The sequence below is a fragment of the Pelmatolapia mariae genome, linkage group LG6 (assembly GCF_036321145.2).
Source record: "Pelmatolapia mariae isolate MD_Pm_ZW linkage group LG6, Pm_UMD_F_2, whole genome shotgun sequence".
NCBI classification, from domain to species: domain Eukaryota; kingdom Metazoa; phylum Chordata; class Actinopteri; order Cichliformes; family Cichlidae; genus Pelmatolapia; species Pelmatolapia mariae.
In genome coordinates, this window is record NC_086232.1 from 22,312,167 (window position 1) to 22,330,799 (window position 18,633).

The 18,633-nt window shown below is 40.2% G+C and overlaps 1 protein-coding gene across 4 annotated transcripts; it reads left to right on the forward strand.

Annotated features, from left to right (window-relative positions):
* Positions 1-3,777: 3,777 nt before the first annotated feature.
* cnga1a (cyclic nucleotide gated channel subunit alpha 1a) lies at positions 3,778-14,936 on the forward strand. Of its 4 annotated transcripts, none has more exons than XM_063476220.2 (9): positions 3,778-3,978; positions 4,855-4,956; positions 5,052-5,111; positions 5,198-5,251; positions 5,349-5,474; positions 5,566-5,670; positions 6,004-6,110; positions 6,641-7,251; positions 7,353-14,936. In XM_063476220.2, exons 2-9 carry the CDS (start codon positions 4,877-4,879, stop codon positions 8,367-8,369), a joined length of 2,160 nt encoding a protein of 719 aa, XP_063332290.1. In that variant the 5' UTR covers positions 3,778-3,978; positions 4,855-4,876; the 3' UTR covers positions 8,370-14,936. The 4 variants fall into 4 exon arrangements, with proteins under 4 accessions (XP_063332290.1, XP_063332292.1, XP_063332289.1 ...); XM_063476219.2 differs by having other exon boundaries at positions 3,779-3,978; positions 5,049-5,111; XM_063476222.2 differs by lacking the exon at positions 5,198-5,251.
* The last annotated feature ends 3,697 nt before the right edge of the window (positions 14,937-18,633 follow it).

Sequence of the window (18,633 nt, forward strand, 5' to 3'; positions counted from 1 at the left end):
TAATGTCTGTAGTCAGTCAAAAAAATGTTTTTTTTTAATACCCCACCCTTTAAAATGCTAAGCTAAAAGAAAAAGCTGAAAAAGTGCAATACTTGAGTAGATGTTCTTATAACCTCTGTTCAAGCGAGGATGTTTCTGTAGCTATCATCAGTACTTACATTATTTTTAGTAATAAGATATTGCAGATATTTAAGTTCTTGATTTTCCTTTTCACTGTTTTCAAGTCAAACTAAGAAGGGACTCTCTGTCATATCATTACATGCTTATGTCTGCTTCATGGCGTCTCTCTCTATTTTTTTTTTTTGTTTTGTTTTTTCAAAGTTTGGTTTTAGGGCAGTAAAGGTGGGCATGTGTGCTAAGCATACTTGTATAGCATGTAATTAACAACAACAGGGGCCTCAACCCTAGATACCTCTTTTTTTAACTTTTGACATGTAAGGATAATTCTTCAAACACATAGGTGTGCCTGTTTTACTGGATGTGATTGGCTGCTACGTGATATAGCAGCATATAAATTGCATCCATGAGGGACAAGAAGTAGACTTCCTTCTACTGAGGTACTTTGTCACAGTTTCTCTGCAGGACAACAAGGTAAGGTGACTTTACAAACAGAAACAATTTCTCATTTTTTGGGCAACCTTGTTGTCTTCACAAATTTTTTAAATATAATTTTTTAAAACTATTTCTCTCTTGATTTTTTTAAAGTCTCCCCCCCCCCTATTCAGCAAAGAAAATTAAGAAAAACTAAGATAAAAGTCTGGGTTGTATGTTATTTTATACAGGTTTTTCTACTGAAACTGTCAAAATGAAGCAGCTTGTTTTCTTCATGTGCCTCTTGGTCTCTACTCTCGCTGCCCCTGTAAGTCTAATATTGTGTATTTTTAAATCTGCCATCTGATACCATTTTAAAACACAGTTATCCACATCTAACTGTTGTTTGCTCACTTCTATTTCTGAAATTGCAGGCTCCAGCGAGTGAAAGCAGTGAGGTAAGATGGCCTTTTTAACTTTTCTGTTTTGACTGTTGGATCTGTCTGCTATGACATGTCATGCTATGTTTTTGTCATGCCATCAGTTGGGCATTATGATCGTTGTCTGACAGACAGGGCATAATTGGCTTAATTGCACCGCATGTCTGAAGACGTCTGGTATTTATTTGCAGATTGCAGCACATGCTAATGAGGCCCTGAGGTGGATGGAGATGTACAGGCTGTACCAGCAGCAGGTAATGGGGGTTCATTGATGTTTGAAGTAAAAAAGAACTTCAGATAGGCCTTCCATGAATGCTCATTTATGATTATAAATCTGTTTTAATTCCTATTATTGTTGTTTCTTTCCAGGGAATAGTCCAAAATCCCTTCGTTCCCTCTGCTAATTCTCCTGTAAGTTTACTCTTGTTAGCCTCTTACAGGAGCTTAGTGGTGGATTTTTGTGAAAACTAGAAATAAGAGTATTTGGCATGATTGCTGAAGTTTATGTGTTACTTATTTGCAATCTGACATAAAATTATGTTCTTTTAGGCTGTCTCAGCTGGGGCCACTGTGAGCATACACACAGCACTGTGACATTGCATATACACATTTATTTCCTGTTATATATATTATTATTACAAATAATAATATAGGCTATATACATTTAATATAGGTGGATGCTGCACCAGCCCAGCCTGCTGACGTCCCTCCTCCAGCTCCCGTCCCTGTTGGAGATGCTTCAGAGGAGGAGACAGAGGTGCTCAGGCATCATAGTTTCATGCTGAACTGTATATTGATTGTTATTGAGAAATTCATGTGTACATTTTCTTCCCTGTTTAGAGAAATATTTACTAATATTTGCTCGTATCTTGTTTATTCACAACAACTACTTCTCTGTCCACAATGGATTGGTTTAAGAATAGCCTAAGTGTAGAGCTAAAAACAAACTGGGTAAAACTTGTAATGCATGTAGAACAAACACATTCCATTGTAGAATAAATTGAGGCTTTTCTCAATTTTCCTCAGAGACCTGAATAAATACATTTAGGCTAAATTGACAACAGCGGTAGAAGCTACGTGCAAACACTGTTAAAACAGAAAGCTAGAACAAGAAAAGGACACATTCAGGACAGACAACACTCTGACGGGTGTAAAAAGCCAAAGAAACACAGACTGTTACACATTTTGCTGGAGCATTAGTTCAAACAATAACTTTAAATATGACAGCGTCACAAGCATAAACCCTGAACATGAAGCAGCTAACTTCAATAATTCATCATTGGTTGTCAACATATATATGACATGATTTTTTCCCATTTCTTTGGCACAGGATGGTAACCCTGCCACCAAAGCTGCAGGACGCGCCCCGCTGAACTCTGATGAGGTAGAGGAGGCCGAGGAGGTGGAAGCAGCTGAGGCCGACCCAGCCATGGTTGAAGCAGAGCCTTCAGCAGAGCCTTCAGCAAACCCTGCAGCGGTCGTTGAGCCAGCTGTAGTTGACGTCCCCATATATGTTGCTCCAGTTGATGGTGCTGCTGCTGTGGATGTACCTCCTGTTGATGTAGTTCCTGTTGACAGTGCCCCAGCAGCCCCTGAGGTGGCCGTTGATCCAGCTGCCCCTGCCACCGCCGATATACTTGCTGCTGCTGATGTCCCAGCTGAGGTTGACGCCGGTGCCACTGATGTCGGTGAGGCTAACATGACAGGAGGGCCAGCAGATCCCACTGCACTGTAATCTGCCTCTCATCACCAGCAACAATACTCCTCTGTTAGCAAATGGAACAAAAGCTGAAAACAGCTACAGGTGATGTAGTTAAAAGAGACTAAAAAAATTAATTGGGAACAAATTGAACACTTTGTAAAGAGAATAACCAAAATGTGTTTTCAGACCTAATCTAAAAAGGGTTTTTTTTGTTTGTGGTTTTTCTCTTTTTCTGTAGTTCTGTACTTGAAAGTTTATTCTCACTCATCAACACATTGTGTAAATGGTTGAGGATTATCTTATGTTTTATTGTTTTGCTGTACTGTCCACAGTATTAAACCATTAAAGTGCCAAAAAATAACATATCAGTATTTTGTGTACACGATCTTTATCTTGTTGTGTGCCACTGTTACCTCAACAGTGTTTCCTTCTAGTCAATGTTCCCCTGAGTTTCATCAGTGACATGAACACATCAAAATCACACAATGTCATCTCCATTTATACTTATTTCAACACTAAACCAAAACAAATGAAAGGACATTAAACTCCTGCAAAGATGCTTCAGCTCACATGCAAACTGTGAAATTTGCTGTCATAAAACTGCAAACACCACATCAGCCAACAGGGAGAGCCACTGAACCACAGGATTTCTACAGTATACTCCTGTACACGTTATTCACCAATAGAGGTTCTGCTTTGATTTCACACGAGACATTATTGTTCTTTTAAGCCTGATCTGGAATCTGTTCTACCGGACATGATCTAATAGGATCAAAGGAGGATATGGAGGAGAGTGCTGACTGAGCAGGAGGAGTGTGTGTGTGTGTGTGTGTGTTAGAGTGCGTGTAAGCGTGTGTGTGCAAGCAGACTAAATCCTCTGTTCAGCAAATGATCAGGAAAATTATAGCTTGTTGCTGAATTTTAAAAACAGTGTCAACACATAATGGTTTTCAGTGTTGTGGATCCTGAGTAGGAGGTTAACTGAGGCTTGTCGAAACTTCACTTCAATGTATCTCATATCCCGCTGGAGTGGACAAGCAGGGAGGATGATTGACTTTGCCTCCACTCTCCTCAGACAAGTCTAATCCCCAAATCCTCATCAGGGTCACTGAGACTCTATGACACAGTTAGATGGACTCAGTACCTACAGGTGTTAGTTGCCTAGCTACATGTTGTTATACATTATTAAATAGCATTCAGTGATTGATGATACAATAAATTTGTGGATACTGTGAGTGTCTAAGTTCCAGGAAAGTACACAACTAAAGGGAAATGGACTTTAAATTACATTAAGGATCGAAAAAGGTAAGTTTAGTCACATGATACTGTAAGTTCTTTTTGTAGCATCATCTATGTGTATGGCTAAATAATTCATTTAGATCTGTAAAACAATGTGCTTACCAGCTGAGACTGACACTACAAATGCAATAGTAACATTGGATATAAATGACACATGATGCAGATGAAGACAGTAAAATCTTTTTTTTTTTTTTAATGGATTGATTTATTCATTCATATATATATATATATATATATATATATATATATATATATATATATATATATATATATATGTACGTATTTATTTATGTATTTAGACCTCGAGGCAACTGTTGTTGTGATTTGGTGCTATATAAATAAAACTGAATTAAACTGAATATATATATATTTTTTTTTTTTTACATATGTAAGAATTGTATTTATTTAGTTATTTATTCTTTCAGGCATTAATCATTTATATGTTTATTTGTTGTCTCAGTAAACAAGTTTTGACAGCACAACACATTTCTGCTTCCATGGGTTGCTCTTGTTTCTAATAAAAAGAAAACATCAAATCAAAACTTTCTTAAAATATGCACAGGGATGCCACTAGTAATTATCTCTGTGCTATCACAAGGTGAAATTGTAAAACAAGTTCCTCAAGATCAAAGCGATATCTTCTTTTGTCTGACCAACAGTATAAACCCGCAAAAAGTTCCTATGATAAATCAAAAAGCAGATATATTTTTCAGTTTTTTTCTTTTAAAGCTAGGTGATCAAACAACTGCCAAAATACTTCCAGTTTCAGTTTAAAATATGTGTAAATTTATGCACTGCTAAAACACCAATTTAGAACCCAACAGTACTTAAATTCTAGTCTAGTCCGAAGTTGTCATCCTGAAAAATATTTTATTGCTGCAGAGTATACTACAGTTCTGCTGCAATGGCCACTACCACCCAGGCCTTGCTCACCTCGCCACCTTATGTTCCACCTCACTTTGCCAGTGACAGTGACGATGACATGTGAGCAAAACTGAAATATAAATACACAAAGAATAATAATGACAAAAAAGCAAAGATTTGTCAGTTAATAAAATGTGCTGTGTTTGTTTCAGAAGTTCACCTCAATCAACGCCTCTTCATATAGGCAACACGAACAATAACAACAACAATGAAGAGTAAGTACAATTTGGGGTTATGAAAAAAGTAAAGGCTTAGATTCCTGTAATCACGTTAAACATGTTGCATTAATCATTTTTTTCAGAGAGAAAAAGAAAAAAAGGAAAAAGGAAAAGAAGGAAAAGAAGGAAAAGAAAGAGTATTGATTTTTATCTCCTCACCTTTTAGGAAATGTTACTATGTTATTAAGGATAACCGGTGCTCAGTATTCTCTAATTTATTATTGCACATTACAGAAAAAAGGAGAAGGAGAAGAAGGAGGAGGAAGAAAAAGAAAAAGAAAAGGAGAAAGAAAAAGAAAAAGAAAAAGAAAAGGAGAAAGAAAAAGAAAAAGAGAAAGACAAGAGCAAGGACAAAGATAAGTAAGTACATAATTTACAGAAACTTCAAAATAAATTTATGTGTTGTATAATTTTGAGTATTTATTTTACACTTTCATTCTTTCCTCCACAGGCCAGCAGAAATATTTGTCATTAATCCTGCTGGAAATTTGTATTACAACTGGCTGTTTATCATTACGCTACCAGTGATGTATAATTGGACCATGATCATAGCCAGGTGACCTTGATAAATCAGTCATTCTTCCATCACTAAATTTCCCTAAAGGTCAAATATTTACATGATTTCATTTGTTTGTTTTTTTAATATCCTACTTCATTAAATCTACTTTTAGCTACAGTTTGCTTTCATGCACAGAAATAGTTTTTTTTAATTTTTTTTTAAAGGGAGAAGTTATGTTTTTTAACATTGTATTGTCTTTTTTTCTGTTAGTACAGATTACTGGGTTAATGGGGTGCAACACTAGCACAACAGGACATAGTGCTGAGATATTCAACATTGTTAATTTACAAACCACCCTCACTGCTGGTGGTCGTCTTCTCTTGCAAACAGGGCTTGCTTTGAGGAGTTGCAGCATGACTACATAATTTACTGGGTTATTCTGGACTACACCTCAGACCTTATCTACCTGGCTGATATGTACTTCAGGGCCAGAACAGGTGAAAGACTAACCTTACCATTCTGCAGAAATATTTTCAAAATGTGATATAGTTTTCCTTAAAGCACTAATTAGACTTACACAGATAAAATGAGTGGCCAGTGATGTCATCATTTCTCCTGGTCATGTTATATGTAAGTGATGGTGTGGTTCTGTCTCTCTACTGCAGCACAGCAATCAACTATCATCCAGCAAGACTCAAAGTGGAAATTTGTACTGCTGAAGCCTTCAGCTGAATTCATGTTAGAAAACATCCCTTTCTAACATGAATTCCCTTTCTGGATATAATTTTTGTACTCTGATCAACAGGAAAAAAAAAGACTTGTTGAAACTGCTTTACTATAAGATATCTAGAGCATTATTTACACCACCAACTACAAATCTTAAAGCTGCTAATAATTACAGTTTGAACAGTGATCCTGTGTGCAATTAAAAGGTGATTGTTGCAGTAGAAGGGAACATTTAATTCCATATAGTATTTAAAAACACAATCTCCCTGTAAATGGTAAACACTATGTCTTTCAACTGCAGGTTACCTTGAACAAGGCCTACTAGTGAAAGATAAGAAGCTGCTTTTAGATCGATACATCAGCAGCTTTCAGTTTCGTCTCGATGTTCTCTCCATGCTGCCCACTGACATCTTCTACTTCGTCCTTGGCATCGACTACCCAGAGATCCGCATAAACAAGCTTCTGAGGATTGGGCGCATGATGGAGTTCTTTACCAAAACAGAGACTAAAACCAACTACCCCAACATCTTCCGTATTGCAAACCTTATCATGTACATCCTTATTATCATCCACTGGAATGCCTGCTGGTATTTCTCTTTTTCCAAATCTATTGGATTTGGTGCTGATGACTGGGTTTACCCTGCTCTGGATGATCCTGAGGAGCCTGAGTTTGGACAGCCCATGAGGAAGTATGCTTTCAGCCTGTACTGGTCCACACTGACTCTGACAACTATTGGAGAAACCCCACCACCAGCTTTGGACTCAGAATTTCTCTTCCATGTTGTGGACTTTTTAGTTGGAGTCCTAATCTTTGCCACCATTGTGGGAAACATTGCCACCATGATCTCCAACATGAATGCCGCCCAAGCCCAGTTCCAGGCCCGCATTGACAACATTAAGCAGTACATGCAGGTAAATAAACATTGATTAAAAAAGTCTAGATCAAAAGATGTAGTAAAATAATCTCTTCTTTAAATATTATTTTAATCCTCTTGCTTTCTTTTCATTTGCAGGTTCGAAAGGTTAGTAAGGACCTAGAGTTGCGAGTCATCAAGTGGTTTGACTATCTGTGGAATAATGGCAAGGCACAGGATGAAAGAGAAGTGCTGAGGTATCTCCCAGACAAGCTAAAAGCAGAAATAGCCATCCAAGTCCACATGGAGACACTAAAGAAAGTTCGGATTTTTGCAGACTGTGAGGCAGGCCTGCTGATTGAGCTGGTGCTCAAACTCCGGCCACAGGTGTTCAGCCCTGGAGATTACATCTGTAAGAAAGGCGACATTGGTCGTGAGATGTATATTATCAAAGATGGAAAACTGGCAGTCGTTGCCGATGATGGTGTGACACAATTTGTTGTACTCGGAAGCGGCAGCTATTTTGGTGAGATTAGTATTCTTAATATTAAAGGTAGCAAAGCGGGTAACAGGCGGACCGCCAACATTCGCAGCATTGGATACTCAGAGCTCTTCTGCCTTTCCAAGGATGACCTGATGGAATCACTGTCAGAGTATCCAGATGCCAAAGGCATGCTTGAGGATAAGGGTCGGCAGATCCTGATGAAAGATGGTCTTATAGACTTGGATCCAGCTAACATCAAACCTGAGCAAAAAGAGCTGGAGGAGAAGGTAAACAAATTGTATGGTACCATGGAGCTGATGCAGGTCAAGCTGAAGAAGATCTTACGAAATTACGAAAATGCAGACAAAGCTCTAAAACATCGTATTATAGATCTTGAGCGTTTAACTGGAGAGGAGGTAGAAGAAGATGAGGAAGAAGGAGAAGATAAAAAGGAAGAGAAAGAGGGGGGTGGGGAGAAAAGGGAAGATGAAAAGGTAGAAGAAGAGAAAAAGGAAGAAGGGGAAAAGGAAGAAGAGGAAAAAGTAGAAGAAGAGAAAAAGAAAGAAGGGGAAAAAATTGAGATGACAGAAGAAGATGAAGAAAAGCAGGAAGAGGAAAAAACAGATGAAGGAGGAGATGAAGAAAGAAAGGATGAAGACACCAAAGAAGAGAAGGAAGAACAGAAAAAATAAACAATAATTTATGTAATGCACCAAGCTCTTTTTTTATGTAGCTACAATAGAATGCTTATCATAATGAAGTGGACTTTGTACTTTAATGATTCAGTAATAATATAAAAGACAACATATGAAACACTACAGATGGACTGAAATACCTACTCTAAGTTGTCCTTAAAAGGTGTTGCTATTCTATATGTGTAATAAAATTAACGTATTATACAAAATCTTTTCCCATTTTTATATTCTCATTCAATTAAACATTGGGCAGACAAACACACTATGAGCAACAATACTCGGGTAGGTCTGTAGCACTAAAAGACACTTGTTTGGTGCTAAGGGGCTCAAAGTGTCAAATTTTGACCCTACCATCTAAATGTTGGATAAGAAATTGAGACATATTAGATCAGGAAACATTTTTACAATCTTCTATTGTCCAAATTTGTTGAGCTGTGTAAATTGTAACATCAGTTTCCTGTTCTTAGCAGACATGAGTTGCGCCTTTTTGCGGTCTTCTGCTGTTTTAGCCCATCTGGTTTGGGCTAAAACAGCAGATGCTCCTCTGCATACCTTCACTGTAATGAGTGGTTATTTTAGTCACTGTTATCTTCCTAACAACCTGAAGCAGCAGGGGCAACATATTTTTGCCCAGAGAACTGCGGCTCACTAGATATTTTCTTTTTTTCTTCCCCATCCTAAAGCTCTGTTTGAGCTTCATCTTTGGTCATCTTGACCATATCAACATGACTAAATGTTTTGTGTTTTTGCCACATTGATGGGTGATGAAATATTTGCTTTAACAAGTTGTTCAGCAGCTCTTCCCAAGAGAACAACTGATGAGAGTATCTGTTTGCTTGGGGATGGTAACTGATAAGAATTTAATTATTCCGATTGCATCACTGATTCAATTCCTTATTGATTCTCATTGGGTTCTCATTGACTCTGCCTTGAGATTTACCATCATCACAAGCCAACATATCAAAGGTATTACACTGATCCAAATTATTTGTGTGCTGTGTGGTCAAATGTTTGTGCATGTTGGAAGTATTTCCGCTCTTTGCTGTGATTGATGTTGGGGTCATTACTCAAAAAAACATATTACACATTTTTCTGTAATGAAGTACACTTAATTACATACTTAATTACTTCCAGGCAAAAATAATTTGTTACATTTAGTAAATGATTGTCTTGACACGAAACACATTGTCTTATATTTACCATTTAACAATATAAAACCAATAGGCTACATTCTCATACACCAACACAAATCCCTATCCTGTGGACACACATATGATCTTTCCTTTAGTATTTAGGGATAATAAAAAAAAGGCAACAGCACAAACAAAAGATCAATACCACCAAAAAGAAACTTTAAAGTGATCACCAATGTCATATTACTTTAGAAACATGAACAGGTAGAAACAGTCCAGCAACCAGACCCTGAACTTTACAAGCTGAAGTTCAGGGTCTGGTTGCTGGGCTGGGCTCAGCTTTAACATCACTTTGGCTAGCGTTAGCATGCTTTCTATGCAGATGCTTGCAAAGAGCTAACGTTTTTTTTTTGGGGGGGGGGGTTGCAGCATAATGCAGCTATTTCTGTCATGGATGCAGTTTCCACTTAACCATCGTGCTCTCGTCCATTTGTGCAATAAAAATAAAAGCAATTGTCATATCCACGCTGCAGACTGCGCCACTATTTTCCTCCTCCAGCACATAAACTATAATCAGCTGGTTGTAGCACAAGTGCAAGTAGAAGCAATAAGCAAAGTCCATAGGCAAGCTGTCTAACAATTCCAAGTAGTGACGACATGAATCATAAATAGGTCAAACAAAAAGGGAAAACTGACTTTAAGAGGCATTAAAAAAAATCTATGAACTGTTTCATTAAAAAAAAAACAATCTGAAAAATGCAATATAGCCTTTAATCCAAATATTAGGAAAGCTTTTCATATTTGGCTTTGGACAAACCCACAAGTTGGGCACACTAGTTCAGCTCATTAGTTCCCATGCATGGGTTGATGAGTTCAAACTGAGAGGCTGTCATACATAAGTGTGTATAAATAGAGGCCCAGGCACTGGCCCTTTTTGATGGAGTCACAAACTTAAAAATTCTGGAACCTCAAGTGAAATCTCTTTCATATAAATGATTTGAGGCTAATTTAAAACTATCATTCAATGACCTGAAATGGTGTATGACTTTGCTAATAGCACTAGGAATGATAATTAAAACTGTTATTTGCAGAGAGAGGAATCATGGTTTAATAATGGCCAACATGGCTCAGTTTTTTTCAGTTCTTTGTTTAATGTTTCTTGTGGGGAGGGAAACAGAACAAACAACCCAATATCATGGCAAAGAGTGTATCAGACATGCCACTTCAGTGTGTACATGTCACACTTTGCCTTTCCAAAGCTTGAAATGAACATACATGCAGAAGTTGCACTTCCAGCAGGAGGAGGTAATATATTTAAAGCCAACAAGTTAGTAGTGACCAAGGAACCTAAGTGACCCTATGCATTGCCAAGAAAACGGTCCTCCTTAACTGGAAAAATAAAAATAATCTTAATTCTAATCAATATAAAAACCATCTAATAGATCACATTAGTCTTGATACAGCCTCTGCCACCACATTTGATCAATCCCTTTGGGCTCCTTTGATCGGCTCCGTCACCTAGAGGGGGTGGGGGGTCATGGTTTGGTCCTGCCTTCGCTATTGTGGTTGATGTGGAGGTTGGGACGGGCTTAGGGCGCCTGGAGAACCCCTAGAGACGTTATCCCTGGAGGGCTCAACCCGGGGGGTTGTGGTCATAACCTGGTTAGTGGCTCTGGTCGCTCTTAGAGGGTGTTCTCCTCGTGGCTGCGTGCAGCGGGGCTGGGGGATGGTCTGTACTGGCGGACGTAGGTTACTGGCCTGGTAGCCTGGCTGCCCATGAGTGGATCCGGGGCAGGCGTGGGGGCTTGGGGTTCGGGGGTGCTTCGTCTCCGTGATGGGGCTCTGGCTGGGCCTTGGGGGCTTCGGTCCTCGTCGGTGTGTCACCGAGGTTGTGGGCGGGTGGGTGCACGGGGGCTCAGCCCTGGCGCAGGGGGCCTCTGGTGCATCGGCCTAACTGGGGGGCTCTTCAACTGGCAGGGAGGTTGTTCCATCCTTGCAGAAGTCCACTCTGCAGGTGGGGGAGAGACATAGGAGAGGTGGAGAATAAACCTAACCTGGGTGTCTGTTGTCTTGTGTAGTCTGGAGATGATTGAATGTTGGGGTGGGTACAGTTTCTTCTGCGGTGGCTTCCCCAGGTCCTGTGGGGCTTGGCGGTGCTGCTGCCGTAGGCCCCGGTCTGGATGGGCCTGGGCTCCCTTGCCTTGGTGGGTACCAGAGGACGGGGGTGCCTACTGGGGTCAGCGGGGGAGCTGGCCCTAAGGAGGGGCATCTTGCCCCTCCCTTCTTTTCCTCCCCATCCCCGGCTGCCTCCCTCTTCCCGCTCCACCACACCCACCCACACAGGTAGGGCCTTGGGGTGCGGGTGTGTCACCAGGGTGCAGGGGAGGCATTCCCCCCCCTCTGTCCCCTTCTGGCCACCTGTGCCTCAATTTTATTCCACAACTTAGACATCTACATTATTCACACTCTCATAACACACACATATATATAGGGCCTTGAGGGTGACCACGTTAACGGCGTCCAGTGGACGGTCTGTGTATTCAACCCTACCTCTGGCGCCGGTGCCCACCTCTCAATTTTAAATCCATGTAGACATTGAGGGTTCTCGGGAGGGGCCGTGCTAACACCTGCTGCTCTCTGGCAGCAGCACCATGCCCTCCCTTGTTTTAAATGCACTTTAGGACAACACGCAGCAACACTACACATGAGCGGGAGGAGGGAGGTATGGGGTCTTCACACACCCCCGTTCTCTACTAGCCATCGGGGCGGGGGACTGGGAGGAGGTGTTGGCTGTCCGATTGGCCTCCCTGCTGCTGCGGAGCCTGGGGCGGTCTGCTTGCCTCCACCCCGGGGGAAAGGGTCACATCTCTTGGGTCTGGGTGCCGTTTCCCCCTCTGGGGGTGAGGGTACCTGGACCCGGGGTATAGAGTATGTTTGGGGAGTATGATTGTGTGTACATGTCCATGTATGTCTATCCCTACGTTGGGTGAGTGCTGAGTGTTTGTATATGTGTGCATGAGGGTGGGAAAGCATGTTTGTGTCTGTGTGTGCCTGTTTGTCTGTGTCTATATGTCAGGTCGGGTCTTAGACTCCACCTCCCTTGGAACTCCCAGGCCCTCCAAAGTGTGGAGGCCTATCTCCCCTCACCGCACTCCCTGCCGGTAACTGATGCCCTCAGGGGTTGGTGCATTGGTGGTTCTTGGTGTCCGGGGCTGGGCGCTCAGGTATGCACCAGCTCACTCCCGGTGGCTACTTGGCAGGGCCTGGTGCCTGTCGCTCGGTCAGGCCTCTTCCGGGGCAAAGCGGGCCCTCGGGCCTCCGGCCTCGGGGCCTGCAACTCGGTTCACTCTGGCACAGCTGGCTGCCGGCAGAGCCGGCGGGCACGCCGGTGCAGCCCCCTCTGGCTTCTGCTCCGTGGCTACTGGGTGACCCCTCGTCTGGGGATCTCCTCAGCCCTCCCCAGGAGGGTGGCACGGATGCCCCTCCGGTGGTCCTCCTTGGGCTCTCGCACTCTGGGGCCTCTGGATGTCTGGAGCCTGGATCTCCTTCATGCCTGCTTCATGCCCTGGGGGACGGGGCTATGGCCCTCCACACCCTCTAGCAGACCATTACATGGAGAAACCTTTTGTATACAAGCGCGCTGATCCACACAGGTGTGCACACGGGTGTTCACTGTTCGTAGACATAAACTACACCTTTCTTAGCTGCTACTTCAAAGCACATTGTGCGCTGTCTGTCCTGCGTGCTGCACAACAACATTCAATATTTAGTATTTACTGCTGTTCACACTTAGCTAGATTAACGTGATGGTGTTGTGTTTAGTATGTTGCTTTGTTTTGGGTTTTTTTGCTTGTTTTCTCTTCTTTTTCTCTCAACAGGTGATCCAGGAGATTTTTTTTTCTTTGTCTTTGTAAGTGCCCTTTCTCACTGTCCCTTTTCCCTTCTGTTTTTCTTAAATTAAAAAAAAAGAAAAAAAAAAGTAGTGACCAAGGAAGGTATGAAGTACATTCCAGGGTCCTCTTACAAATGATTAGGATAGGTGGTCTGTATGTATTTACATGTAAATGTGTTAGTAATGTCTCTTCGACATAAAATATCTCCCTCTTTTGGTACTGTAGCTTACTGGAACTTCTGCATGCAGGTCCATTTCACACTTTGGAGAGGCAAAGCGATACATACACACATTGGACTGGCACGTTACATTATGTAACCCTGGTGAGATTTACAGCAATCAAAAGTACAGGGTTCTTTGAATGCATCGTACTTCTCGTCTGATAGTTTAATTTCCGGGCTTGCCCTGAAGGCATCACCTGCAGCTCGGTGCGCGTGAAGGTGTGGTGTAGAGGAACAAAGACGGCAAGGAAAAACTCCATGCTGCCGCGAAGCACGGTTTTCCAGTTGAAAGAGAGAAAAGAGGTTCCATTAACATTTGTGAGAGAGCTGCCGTTAGCGGTGAACCACAGACGGGTACCTACCTCGAAGGAGTCGGAGTGTTTCTTCGAACTTTTTGAACTATTCTGGTGAGTTAGCCTAGCTCACTTAGCACCGCTATTGCAGTTCAATGCACTAAAAAAAATAACTAACCAGTCAGAATAGTAGTGAATGATGTTTAAGATGTGTTTTCATAGTATTGTGATGTTGTGACAGTTTTGTTTATTATGAGTGTTTAGTGTTTTTTCCTCTCTTGGGCCTGCTAGTTCAGCCGCGGCCAGCTAAGTGGTTATGCGCAGTTCACGTGCAATAGCTGTGCTGTAGCTGTAACTGCGGGTGATGAGCAGTAATGCCAGTGTATTTACTTTTAATGTGTCACAAGATGCAAATTTATTTTAATATTTAAAAAGAACCAAGGACATTAGGAATAAGGACATTTAAGGAATGTGGACATCTAACATTCTGCATGTTTGTGTGCAGACTGGTTTTTTTTTGAGGGACAATTCCATGTGTGCCGAGTGAGGAGCTGGTATCGTGGATCTAAGACACTGTTGCTGCTGTGGAGGCCTTCTGTGTGTCAGGACGCCGACAAGTTGATGCCTGCCGTACCAGGAGGGCGGTAGGAATAAAAAACAAAAGGAAGTCCACCTGAGAGATACCTTATCATTTTCTTTTGCTACTTTTTTCTTCGCCTGGAACTCAGGTTGTTTTTTGTTCTCAAACCCAAATAAACTGGTAACTAAATGAAACTGACATCATAAAAACTGACGGTTGACAACCAGTAAAAGTCTAGTGGTACCACATTTTCTTTTCTTTTTCCCTTTCTTTGGGGTGTTGAAATATTGTGTTTTCTTTCTTGTCTTACATCTGTTTTGATTGTTTCAATTATTTTGTGATGCATCTGAGATGTTTACTGCATTTGGAGGTATCCCTACATTGAGAATGAGCAAAGGGAACTGATCCAAAAGAAATATATATAAAGCAAACTTTGTTTCACAAACCTGTGGTCGTGCGTGTTATGTGGGTTGGAAGTCTTATTGCTCTTACAGAGTTGCTACCGCCAATCTCCTTCCCAAACCTAGATTCAGATATTGTAGACATTGCACTTGGGCGAGCAGTATAGATCATCTCTTTATAGATAGAGGGACACACGTCCAGGTTACAATTACATATTTGGCCGTTATACTGGGTTAAGACAAGAGACAGGCAGAAGAAAGTCATATATATATATATAATATTAATTTACTAATGATTGAATGCAGAGTGATGTACATACACATAGTGAGTAAAACAATAGCAAACCGTGATTACTGTGTCAGCCATTCATATGAGTAAACAATAAGCTGCTCATTATGAAAGACCCTTATGTATTTTATGAATAGGTACATGGAAATACTTGTATGGATTCACTGCTGCTAGGAATTGGACCGGTGGTTAATTTAAGTATGTGGGATAGCCTTAACCAAGTAGTGTTGGTTCTTAAATCTAACCAAACAGCACATGAAGCAAGTGAACATAAAGTCTAAAAGAATGGAGTCAAATTGAAGGTAAGAAGGGTGAGAGTCGCCTCCTTTTTGGTTTCACATACTGTTGTTTCAACAGTGTTCTTTATAATTCTTATTATAACTGCCAGTTATTATTTAACAATTAAAGAAAATTTGCTTGTTAGTCATACACTATGTAAATAATTGAGCTTATTTTCCATTTCACTGTGTTCAAATATTAATACTGCAGTGAAGATTACTGCAAAACGTGGAGCCTATGGTGTCACTAAATTGATATTCCTAGTAGTCTGTTTTTCTCCTCAAGTGAAACAGGAAGAGCTGGAAATAAAAATCTAAAATGTAACAAAAACATTCAGTCATACACTGTAAGAAAAAGTCCTAATATAAAAGTATTTTACTGTGTATTTTACAGTTCTGTTCTTCTAGAATATCATTAAATTTACATAAATAGACTGTGATTTCACATTTCAAATGTAAATGAATGTAAAATCACTGTAATGTAATAAAACATAATTTTCTTGTTTTTTAAATGTATTTGTCTGTACATATGCATATTTAGATTGTTAAAATACATTCACAAATGTGTCATGATTTCACAAATATTTGTCCGTTATTTGAAAGATTGAACTGTTAAATTCAAATGTAATGCTATGGAAAAATATATGAAATGATTCTTATAAACTTTTTTAACATCAAATAATTATTACTATTATTGCTATTTAGGGCGATTGTGGCTCAAGAGTTGGCAGTTCGCCTTGTAATCAGAAGGTTGCCGGTTCGAGCCCCGGCTCGGACACTCTCGGTCGTTGTGTCCTTGGTCAAGACACTTCACCTACCGCCTACTGGTGATGGCCAGAGGGGCCGATAGTGCGATATGGCAGCCTCGCCTCTGTCACTCTGTCCCAGGGCATGCAATCCATTATTATTTAAACCAACTGTTAACTGTATATTTCTGTACATTTAAGTATTATTATTCATATTGCCACATTCATTGACCTTGTTTATAGGTAATTTCATTTTTTAATCACATTAAAATGTTCCTAATTTAATGTTTAAAATCACTTGAAAAAGGCAAAATCCCATGTAAAATTAGGGCAACAAACTGTATTGTCATTACTGAAAATAACCGTATTTTTATGAGAAAGTTATTTTCTGTTATTTGATGGTATTATTTTGGCGCCCCAGCTGCCGGAATATTACTGTTTTTCTAGGATTTTTTTTTAACAGTGTACAATGAAGGTACTTTGTATGAAATCACATAGCTGTCTTCAAGAGTGAAGGGACATTTGTGAACCCTGATTTTTTTCAAAAAACAACATAGAGAAATCTCTTGCTTCACATCAAAAAGCACCTAATTCTTTTTCACTCATCAGCACTTTATTACTATTGCACTTCACCTGTGAAAATAAATGAACCGTTTTAGATCAAAGTAAGACATCTGAGAGAACAAAAATAAATGCCACACACTCCAGTCCCCAAATAGAGTGTGAAAGCAGCCAGGCATGTGACTATTGATCATCCTTTGTGCTGTTCTCTCAGTGCTGATGAACGTATGGCACTAGCAAAGAGTTTGTGAGCTCTCATGTGTAAATCAGTGATAAAGCCAAACCAAGAAGAAAAGCAACTAATTTGTGATAACTCACAAGGATGAATGAGTAACACAGAGGACTGTAATTTGTTGGCGCTTGTATAATTAACAAGGTACATTCTGAGAGCAGAACATCTTGGTCCTGATTAATGAAGAGATGACAGCAGGTTTATTGCACTGTACTTCAGATGGTAGCAATTTAGTGTTTAATTAAAAGTCCATTTTCTAAATATTGTCTCTCAATAAGACAGAATAAACAGATATGCATTCAAAGGTTTATGAAGTCAAGCCTATCTTTATTGTTATGCAGATTCACTTTTCGATTCTATAATGTGTCAAAAGCACCAAAACCCAATTAATGTGTTTCAACTTTATTCTTTTTTTATTGATTATTCTTTTCTTCCACCAATTAAATGACAGTCAGAAGAAGAGATGGTACAGTGTGTTTATTTTATCCCTGTGTTTAAAAATGAGGGAAGATGAGCATAATTGGATAGAAAACTACTGATGAAGATAGTGGTAACATTATTTATTAATATTTACCGTCCTGATCCAAATGAAATTTTGAAAGGTTTAGGTTGAACTCAAAAGCAGATAACAGGAAAGTCTTTGTTTTTATCTGGAAGAGCTAATGAACATTATTGGCTAGGCTGAGAAATACTAAGTGCTGGATGGCAAGGTGAAAGGCTGGGGGATTTGGGTTACTGTTGAGCAGATGGGTTTTCTTGCACATAGGAACAATGGATAATTTAACTGGTAACCAGGCAAATATTTTTTTGCTTATCTACAGAACACAGCAAAAATGTTAAGTTATGGGACAGTTTTTTTTGGTGTTGTTCTGTAAGGATCTGGTCAGGTGAGGACTCCAGCAACACTTGAAAGACTAGGAAACAACTTTATTAGCAGAACAACGTGTTTCGGCTTGTGGCCTTCATCTTGGTCATTACAAAATACCAAACATCGTTCTGTAAGGACAATAATAATAATAATAATAATGGATTGCATTTATATAGCACTTTTCGAGACCCTCAAAGCGCTTTACAGTTCCACTATTCATTCACTCACATATTCACACACTGGTGGAGGCAAGCTACAGTTGTAGCCACAGCTGCCCTGGGGCAGACTGACAGAATCAGAATCAGAAAGACTTTATTTATCCCCAAGGGGCAATTAACATACAACAGAGCAGCATAACGTTGAAGATAAGAACAATAAGAACAGGCAATAAGAGTGAGATAATAAATACACAGAATATACAGTATACACAGTTTTAAAATTACACAGTTTAAAACTAAAGTAACTGAAAGGTGAATAAATAACTGTGAGTGACTAAGAGTGAATAAAGTGTCAGTAGTATAAAAAGAGTGTGGGGTAGTTTATGTTTCTGGTGTGGGAAATGGTCTTATCTGCTGGAGTTAAAAAGCAGAGTGGCTTTGGGGACAAAGGTGGCTCTCCTCCTCTCAGTCCTGCAGGAAATGCAGCGGAGGCGTCGCCCGGAGGGGAGCCATCGAAATGCGGAGTGAAGAATGTGAGAGGGGTCGTTGATGATTTTGGCTGCCTGTCTAAGGGCCTGTTGGCTGAAAACCTGTGCCAGAGTTCTGACA

What these genes read in the sequence shown, in the direction of transcription:
- cnga1a (XM_063476219.2), top strand. Translation starts at nt 4,877, where the DNA reads ATGGCCACTACCACCCAGGCCTTGCTCACCTCGCCACCTTATGTTCCA. An exon ending in GAAAAGAAGGAAAAGAAAGA is followed by an intron (nt 5,252 to 5,348) that starts GTATTGATTTTT and finishes TGCACATTACAG; the next exon opens with AAAAAAGGAGAAGGAGAAGA. An exon ending in TGGACCATGATCATAGCCAG is followed by an intron (nt 5,671 to 6,003) that starts GTGACCTTGATA and finishes TCTTGCAAACAG; the next exon opens with GGCTTGCTTTGAGGAGTTGC.